Source organism: Kryptolebias marmoratus, linkage group LG2 (assembly GCF_001649575.2).
Source record: "Kryptolebias marmoratus isolate JLee-2015 linkage group LG2, ASM164957v2, whole genome shotgun sequence".
NCBI classification, from domain to species: Eukaryota; Metazoa; Chordata; class Actinopteri; order Cyprinodontiformes; family Rivulidae; genus Kryptolebias; species Kryptolebias marmoratus.
The window spans coordinates 34983212-34992923 of NC_051431.1; the positions used below are offsets into that span (position 1 = coordinate 34983212).

Sequence of the window (9712 nt, forward strand, 5' to 3'; positions counted from 1 at the left end):
TTGTTCCATGTAGTGATCCAACATGCAGCCTGTGCCACAAAAAGCACAGTACAGTACAGAATCTCTCTGTTTTTCAGAGTTCTCTGTTGTTATTCATTGGCCTTGATGTGAGACGTGTGTTGGTGCTTTGTTTGCACTTTTTCATTTATGTTCATTTAATTCATTTGTAATTGTGACCTAAATTAGGATTTATATTAGGTGCAATCAATTTGTATTTATTTTAATTGTATTTTTGTTTAAAAAAGTATTTCAAAAGTGCTTTTTTGTCAAACTGTAGTTGTGTAAATATTTGGCACAAAAATCTTACAATATCACATAATAAATAGCCATATTTTCAGCTTTCCTGTCAACTTTAATCTTTTTTTTTTTTTTACTAAATCACGGGCGGCCGGCGAATGGCCACCTACCACCAGGCTTAGCCTCTTTTCTGGGGGAAACCCTGCATCTGATTACAGAGATCCAGCCATCGATTCAGGTTCATACTGGTATGGTTGTATATCCATTACTCAAGTGAAGTCTTCTGGCATTTCATTGTATTCATAAAAGGCTGCTTCCATTTCCATGAGTAAACAACCGGACAGAAGTGTGTTCTTGGCCGGCTGGGGCACAGCGCACGTCACGAACCCAGGACGGCAACTCTGCTCCCCAAATTACCCACTTTGGAAATTATTGACTTAAATGCTAAAAACAGTTGAAGTTTTAGGTCAGAAAAACGGGTCCCTGGAATGCTATTTGGATGTGTAAGACTAAATAACATTCATGAAATGTCAGTTTTTTTGAGATTTGAATTCAGTTCACCTTAAAATTATATTTTTAAACATTTTAACAACTTTTCTCAAACATATAACTTAGAGTACCTCATGCACAGGAAACTGGGACAGAGCGTGGATGCAGCGTATTGAGGTGATCCTTATTTTCTGTGAAGGGAAGAAACAATATAAATATTTTTCTAAGAGAACAGGCATGATGTCTCCTCAGGCATGCCTCTCAACTTGACCCCGTTACCTCCTGATATCAGCACATGTCGAACTCACCATGGCCGGACTGCAGACAAGGGCCAGTAACCTGCTGATCAAAGCTTCCAGCTGCTGGATGAGAACTGGTGGGGGGTTCAGGAGGACAGGCTCCAGGCAGGACAGAGTGGACAGCTGGACGCCCTGATCGGGACATGTCAAAGCCTCCAGTAACAGAGACAATAGCTGAAAGGGAAGGGGGATTATGAGCACATTTTGAAACCATCACTCTTAAGTTAGTTTTACAGTGACAACATCCTGACACGTGGAACTCACCGCTGGCAGCTCGGAGACTTGGACCTGCTTAGGCAGCTTAGTGATAATGTTCGACAGAGCCTTCAAGTAGTTGGGCTTCTTCTCTGTCGAGAAGGAACATGAGAAAACTAAAACTCATTTAAAGCCTTAACATTTCATTAAGGACTGCATATTGCCTACTGTCGTTCATGCCAAAGTTTTAGACCAGTTGGTCAAACATTGTAAATGACAATAAGGGCACTCATTTGAAATTTTGCAAAAAATTTAGCTCTCAACTATTACCACACCAAATTTTAGCTCAAAAACTGTGAAACTGACTGAAATATAGCTTTTTATGTGTTGGCTGAGGTTGATTAGCTGTAGCAGCCATTTAATTGGGTTGACTCCAAAAGGTAATCAGTTGTAGATGTAGAACCAATAATTACTGTCAAAGAGAATATGACCAGGGTTTTATGATACATTTTGCTAATGCTACAGCCAAACAAAAACACACATAAGCAAAAACATTCTCAGTTTTGGTGGTGGGCAATAACAAATGTAAAGTAATGTCAAGCAGTGAGTCTCATCTGAATCTGGTTCTGGTTTGTTGGACCTCGTACCTTGCGGTGCAGCATTGAAGCCCTGGACCAGCTTGGCTGAGTTTTCACTGAAGAAGCGTTGGCGATACATGATGCGCATGTTTGCGTGGCATCTGCGGTTCAAGATGTCCTCGGTGTCACTCATCAGCAGAGAGAAGCTGGCTGCTGCCATTGGACCCAGATCGGGATCACCGAGCAAAGAGAAGAGCTACACAGAGCGAAAAAGGTTAACATCTACGACTGGGTTTGTAATAATGGTGGTGACAGAATTATAATAAAATATGAGATTAGACTGGTGTTTTTACTTTGTCAGTCAGAATTGAGAACAGAGGGTGGTACCGCAGGAGCAGAGCCTTGGCCACCTGCAGACAAGTAAACAAGTAAACGTTTTGCCTCTTACAGAGCATGTGCAGCAGATGGTGACGGCAAACAAACCATTTTTAGCACAACTGCTGATTGGTAGGTCAAACAGTCAAAATAATAGGAATAAAAAAAAGAAGTAAAAAATCAGTTTTTATTGTCCACTGCTGAAAGGATAAGGTAGATGATGATTTTACACGTCTGTTAGCAAAATATTTCATGAACCACTGGATGGATTTTCATTCAACTTTTAGTGAATAAACATTGAATGAACTGATTCACTTCTGGAGTCGATTCAATCCAAGATAGCTAACACAGCCATCTGACTTAAAAAAGAAAAGAAAAAACACAAAAATGATTTTAAAACAGTCAATTTTACAAATATTGACATAAACCTTTGTCTGATCTCAAACACATTCCATGAGCACCAGTGTTGTGCGAGTCAATCCCTCGTGGGAACCAGTTCAGTTCAGCTAAATCAGATTAAAACTGAATTATTTCATGTTCACAGTTCATTACTTGAAACTTCTGAACTAATTCACATTCATTTATCAAATTCTCAAACGACAGTCTTTTAAGAGTTGTTCAGTTTTGGTAGATATGTGTCAGGCAGCTGAATCATGATGCCATTGCAGAATAACCTGCTCTCTGCTTATGGCAGGCTGTTTTAACATAATCTAACCATACCAGAGTTAATTACATTTTATACATTTCAGTAATACTTTTCCTTCGAGTCAGATATTTTTTTAAGCTAGAATGGAAATGAGAAATACTACATACGAGTAAAAACTACATTTCAAGATCTCCGAAGCAGAGACTGTTTGAATAAAAACTAGGTCTGAGATAGCTAAACATTGTAATGTAAGATTTGTACTACAGACATCCATTCTAGAAATCTGACATGTGGTTCAGTGATTGACAGGTGTTAGGTCCCACCCACTCGATCTGCTGCCTATTTGGGTTAGTTCTGTTCAGCCAAAGCCTTCAGCCACTGAGTGTATGTAATGTGACATCCTCTAAGCTTCTGTTTGCGGACCTTAGACTATAGTGTTGGTTACAGCAGAGCAATGGCAAGCATTAGCATGAACAAAGTAGATTACCTGAGTAAAGACTGTAAGTGAAGAGGCTGAAGAAACAGACTAAACACAATTCAAATTTGTTTTTCTTTGGTTTCAGAATGTCCCAACCAGTGAATGAAAGATGAAATGAGTTTGTTGATTCAACATTAGCCATGTAGCTTCAAAGGGTTGACTGAGAACAGTCTTCAGAGTTTGATTGTGTCCAGAAGTTTGGAGCAATGTGGTGCAAATTAGTTGTGATAATTATAGTTAACATATTCAACATACCGGTTCGTATATTACAGTTAGGGCACATATTGTAGTCCAGCCCAGGGTTGAAAATTTTCTTGCTTTGCACAGGGTTTCCCCCGACGTATTACAAGCCTGGCGAGCCACCAGTATTTCAAAATTTCCTTTTTGTAAAGCTGTAGTTGTGTAAATATTTGACACAAATATATTACAATATCACATAATAAATAGCCATATTTTCAACTTTAATCATTTTTTTTTACTAAATCACAGTCGGCCGGCGAATGGCCACCTACCACCGGGCTCAGCCTCTTTTCTGGGGGAAACCCTGTTTGCAGGTCTTGTGTGTGAAGATTGTTCTCCCACTCTAAAAAAAATGTGCATAAAGGTGTTTTTATAGTTGTTTCTCATATCTCAGATAAAGTGTTGTTATTATTGACAACTAACTTTGTTGTCAACAATGAATTTACATGTCAGCCCACCCACCCAATTATCACCACCTGCTGCCACTTTATTTATCTAAATATGTAATAATAACTCAGCTGCTCTTCCTCTAATGCTGTATTTTTATGGTAAGGACTGGAGGTGTGTTTTTATTTTTATTCTTTTTATTATTAATATTTGCATTAACAAAAGTCAAAGAGGATAAAATTCAAATAAAAAAACCAAATAGATAGAGACCAGGAGCAGAACTCAAACTGTCCCACAGAAAGAAGAAACAACAGAAACCACCACCTCGACGCAGCACTCGATGTGTGCAAAACCACAGAGACCGTGTAGAACAGAGTTTTTCTCTTTAATAAGCCCAACCTTAAAAACACAAAAACCTGTTTTAATATACAAGTTGAAACATTAAAAGGTTAGCACTCCTTGAATGAATGGCCAGAGTTTTAAATTATAATCATCTTGATCTAAGATCAAACAACAGTTGTAGCTGTTTTAGTCAAACCCTAAAAATGTGATGCACAATACCAGGTGCGTTAATGCTTGAAGTATGTGTTGGGAATAACTCTCAGCTACTACCACATCAAATTTTAGTTCAATATCTGTAAACTGAACTAAGTTATAACCCTTTTGTATTGGGTTGCCTCCAAAAGTTAATCAGTTGTAGACGTACATTCAATAATTACTTTCTGAGATTTTTATTAAAAGATATAAAGATATTTTGCCAACACAAAAACATCGCTGCCTGTCATTCATCTTGCAGCAGCAACAATGAGTGAATCTTACCCAAATCATCAGTGTGAAGACCTGGGTGCGGACAGGGGAGGAGGGACAGTCCAACTCACTGCACACTCGCTGCATTGTTCTCTGTATTGAGCTGTCGAGAGATTCACCTGAAGATGAAACAAGAAACACTCCAGCTTTTAATTTGAAAAGGTGTTTCTCTCAGTTTGAGATCAAAGCTGAGGAAAAGTTAAAAACGCACCCTGAGGTCTCTTGTTGATCAGGCCTGCGAAGCACTTAGCAGCAGAGCTGTAGGACAGCAGGTGGCTGCAGCTGCAACTCAGCTCCTCCAGCTGTGACAGCAGGCGCTCCATCTGGGGCACCTCCACCTAAACAACATACACAATGCAGGCGGGTCGCAATAAATTCATGCATCATTGAGAAGTTGAATTATTCCAGTAATTCAAGGCAAAAAGTCAAACTCATAAACAACCCCCATTCAGAAAAAGTCGAGATGATGTGTAAAATATACATAAAAACAAAATGCAATAATTTGCAAATCTCATAAACCCATATTTTACTCATAATGGGTAAACATGTCAAATGCTTAAACTAAGAAAAATGTAGCAGTTTGAGGGGAAAAAAAGATAATTTTGAACTTAATGGCAGCAACGCATCTCAAAAAAGTCTGGAAAAGTAGGTCAACAGGTCAGTAAGAGGACTGAGGATAAAAAAGAGCATTTCTTTACTTCTGAATCTCTTAGAAGTCTGTGAGAGACTATCTAAAAATAATGGAACAATTTCAGAACAATCCTCATCTGAAAATTGGGAAGGCTTTTAATATTTCACCGTCTACAGTTCCTGATATCATCAAAAGATTTCAAGAATCTGGAGAAATCTCTGTGCACAAAGGACAAGGCTGAAAAGCTGAACCTGAGGGTTTGAAGATCACAGCAATAAAACATGTCTAATTCTGTAATCAACATCACTGCATGGGCTTAGAAACACTTCCACAAATCATTGTCTGTGAACACAGACACATGCTGGCTGAAGCGACATGTGAACGCTAACAAGGACACTGCTGTCTTCTCCAAGTTCATTTAAAATGGACCGAGGCAAAGTGGAAAACTGTTCTGTGGTCAGCTGAAACAAAATTTGGAAAATTAGGAAACTAAAGTTGCCATGTCCTCCTTCCCCAACTCTAAAGATGGTACAATTTCTTAGTTTAAACATTTGCTATGTTCACTATGATCTATTGTGAATAAAATATGGGTTTATGAGATTTGAAAATCACCGCATTCTGTTTTATTTACATTTTACAAAACATCCCAACTTTTCAGAATTGGGGTTGTATTATACAAATTCACTCCATTCTGACTGATATATTTCAAGTGTTTATTTGTTATTTTTGATAATTATGGCTCACAGCTAATGAAAACCCAAAATTAAGTTTCTCGGGAAATTAAAATCCTACATAAGACCAATAAAAAGGATTTTAATCCAGAAATGTTGGTCTACTGACCAGTATGTCCATATTAAACACTATATGCACTTGGTTGGATCTGCTGTCTCTCATCCTCCTCAAACAAAGCTCCAGAGATTTTCTGTGGGCTATAGGTCAGCTCAGAAAGATGAGAAACATTTAACTCCACAATCAAGAGGTTTATTTAGCTCAGACTCTGTCCCATAATGTATGAATCACTTCACTGATCAGAGAATCGGCTATTTAATAAATAAACTCTGATGCACAGTAATAATTTAAAACTAATAGGCTCTTAACTGTTTAATGGACCTCTGAGGAAATCCAGCAAAATACGAGAAACAGCTCATTTTTACATCACTAACATGAAATATCTGGTTCTGATGGAATCGTGTTGCATGGCCCTTTTGTTTTAGTGGCACACATCAGCTCTACTGTCTCTTTACTTATGAGTGTATTCAAGTTTACAGAACTTATCCTAAATATTATGCTAGTGAAAGAAAATGGAAAGATATTTACTCAGGATTAGAATCCTTAACTGATATATTTATTAGATTAGAAGATTAAATGAAAATCTATCCCTAAACAAAATTGTTTGTGGATATATTTGCCAATTAAAATGCCAACATTTACTCATTTAATTAACATTTAAAGGCGGGGGAATGACTACCTTAAGATGAAGGCAGAATATTTTATTTATTATTATTTGAGAATCCCAATGTTTGCTTATTTGACACTGGGGAAAAACAGTGAGAATATGTTTCGGTCTCATTTTTCTATCTGGGATATTATAAGACCAAAATCAGTGAACTGCTTTTGCTTCATACTGACAGTTAACCAAAACTCTGTTATCATGGTGATCTGGCCACGCTCACACAGATCTTCAGACAAGAAAATCTCAGAGCAGGAAATGTTGCACATATCCAGGTCCTGGATATGTCTGTGAGCGGTGGATCCTGAAGCACTGACTCTAGCTGTAGTCCATGCCTTGTCAGTCTTGTGGTTTTATGTAATAGTCTTATTTTCTGACAAAATGAATTTGGGGTTTTCAGCAGCTGTAAGCTAAAATATACAGAACACCTGAAATATATCACTCTGTGTGGACTGCATCTATGTATGAGTTAGTATTTTTGAACTGTATTACCTTTACCATGATACTCTATTTTACTGAGAAGTACCTGTAAAGCTTAAACTTCAGAGAACCATTTTGAGTGTTTCTTATTTTTGTAAGTAACATTAGAACTGGTTGTTTGGGTTGAGACTCACATTACGTGGTAATGAACACACACAGGCCATAAGCAGACAGACCAACTGAGACTGACTCCACGATGCTTTCATTCCCTGTTGCTGCTGCTGAAAACAGGCATTAAACAACTTTAATATTCACACACCTTAAATAATGTAGTACAATAAAAGACTAAAACAGCTAACGGTTTAACTCATGAACAGAGGTAATGATAAAGATCTGCTCACTACTGTGAGATGGTTATAATTCTTGGGTTATAAAAAGTACAAAAGAAAAGAAACAAACTTTTTTGGCCTCGAGAGATGCAAATGTTCACACCTGAAAACGCACCTTAAGCAGCTGAATGTGAGAAGGGAAGGCGTTATCAGGCAAAAAGGAGACATCACCATCCAGGAAGAGAGACACCACCCTTAATACTGTCTGTCCTGCCAACCTGGTAACAGGAAACCACACAGGCCTCATCAAACTTCACTTTCTCTGGTGCATTGCACAAACAAATCAAAGAAACAGACCAGACCAAAATAAGAAGAAGTTTTTTGAAGAGACGTGTTACATGTCTGGATAGCTATGTGTGTTTTTCTCCCTTTTGCTTGTTTCTTCTTAGGTTCAGAATGCAGGCTGGCGCCAATTTAGAGTTCTGAGCTCAGACTGGTTGGAGAATTTGGAAGAACCAACCAGGACGCAGGACTGCCCTATAAAGGAAGCTCTCCTGAAGGGCTGTTTGTTTTATTTTATTTTTTCTTCCTCTCCATGCTGATGACTGTTCGGCACGCCTGAGTAGTTTTTATTTAATTGTTTTCCATCTAGTATAGACGTCAGTTTGCCCTGTTTTGTTTTGCTTGTTTCTTTGATTTGGCACAACCTAACTGTCCCTTTGTCTCCCACAGTTCTTTGTTTTTTTGGAGGGGGGTGAGGGTAGTAACAAGTGGGGCTCGTCTAGGCTGCAGACAATCACGGTAATTGATGAGTTTTTGTAACAGCTCTTAAAGATGAGCTTTGGCTTCCAGGATTATCTTCGTGCTCCTAGTTATGAGAAGGTGGAGGTACGACGTAAAGTGCACTTGCTGCCACGCTGTGTGTAGAGGTGAGCCCAAATTTATCTAGTTGGTATCGCTCAACCTCACACACAAGCTCTGGCTCCTGCTCTGCCAGTGAGGTGACATTCCATGCTTGCTCCCCAGCTTCCATTGCACCTGACCTCGATGGTCCTCCTTGCAGGTGATGAGCCTACAAGGGGGTTGAATCCAGTCTCTTTTTCGAGTTTGTTCATCCATCAAGGTTTTTGAATCGCTCTTGGTCAGACCACGCACCTGAGGCCAGTTTGCCATGGAGACCCTACCAGGGGCTGATGCCCCAGATAACATAGACCCCCCCGGGTCGTGGTGGCACTCAAACCCATCCACCACGGTAAGGTGACAATCTCTCTGACTTTTTGGGATTTAAGCAGGAGGTGTCAGAAAAGTTACCACAGGGATAACTGGCTTGTGGCGGCCAAGCGTTCATAGCGCCGTCGCTTTTTGATCCTGAGATGTCGGCTCTTCCCACCATTGTAAAACAGCACCAAGTATTGTTCACACACCAATAGGGAACAGGAGCTGGGTATAGACAGTCGTGAGACAGGTTAGTTTTACCCGACTGATGATGTGATCCTGCTCAGTACAAGAGGAACCACAGGTTCAGACATTTGGTGTACGGTTGTCTGTGTAATCAATAATAAAAAAAAAAAAATTGTCTTTTAGAAAATAATATAAGGAAACAAAGTGTGCAAACACTCTTTTTCCCATACTTATTGAGACCTGGAAATAATTTTAAACAAATTACATACTTTTTCAAAATGTGTAGGAACCCTGAGCAACAAAATCAAGTTAAAGATACTTCTACAGTATAATATGTCTGCATTTAAATCGATTCAGATTAGTTCAAATGATGGACACAGAAAACTTAAAGGAGAGGCAGACTGATGAGTCAGTAAGTGTTAGCAGAAAGTAAAACATGACTGAATAAATGTTTGTACTGACGTGGGTTGCAGCCGGGAGCAGGCAGTACTGATGACAGGCACCATTGCAGACAGGACCTCCTCTTTTGTCAGAGGACTACAAGGACCAGATGGCCCCTCATCTGCAAAACACAAAAGTACATGTTGATTTACTTTCCTAAACTTTAATATTTTACAAATATTGTAAAACTTAACACAAAATGTCACAAAGTCACAGTCTGTCGTGAGGAATACAGCAGGTTGCAAAAGTATTCACCCTCTGGCATTCTCGATCTTGGATTATAAACAAATTCGTGGGGGGGGGGGGGGG

At 39.0% G+C, this 9712-nt stretch overlaps 1 protein-coding gene across 4 annotated transcripts in view; it reads right to left on the minus strand.

Moving 5' to 3' along the window:
• The window catches only part of mms19 (MMS19 homolog, cytosolic iron-sulfur assembly component), a 38228-nt gene that overhangs the window by 7133 nt on the left and 21383 nt on the right, over positions 1 to 9712 (minus strand). The window contains exons 20-29 of one of the 4 annotated variants that reach the window (XM_025009948.2): positions 9425 to 9524; positions 7725 to 7839; positions 7427 to 7513; positions 4943 to 5069; positions 4744 to 4850; positions 2152 to 2208; positions 1868 to 2054; positions 1290 to 1372; positions 1035 to 1199; positions 858 to 917 (exon numbers count right to left, since the gene is read on the minus strand). In XM_025009948.2, coding sequence (XP_024865716.1) covers positions 858 to 917; positions 1035 to 1199; positions 1290 to 1372; positions 1868 to 2054; positions 2152 to 2208; positions 4744 to 4850; positions 4943 to 5069; positions 7427 to 7513; positions 7725 to 7839; positions 9425 to 9524 — 1088 coding nt within the window. The remainder of the gene's footprint in view (positions 1 to 857; positions 918 to 1034; positions 1200 to 1289; positions 1373 to 1867; positions 2055 to 2151; positions 2209 to 4743; positions 4851 to 4942; positions 5070 to 7426; positions 7514 to 7724; positions 7840 to 9424; positions 9525 to 9712) is intronic. The other 3 variants (XM_017433634.3, XM_017433633.3, XM_037981977.1) reach the window with 3 other exon arrangements.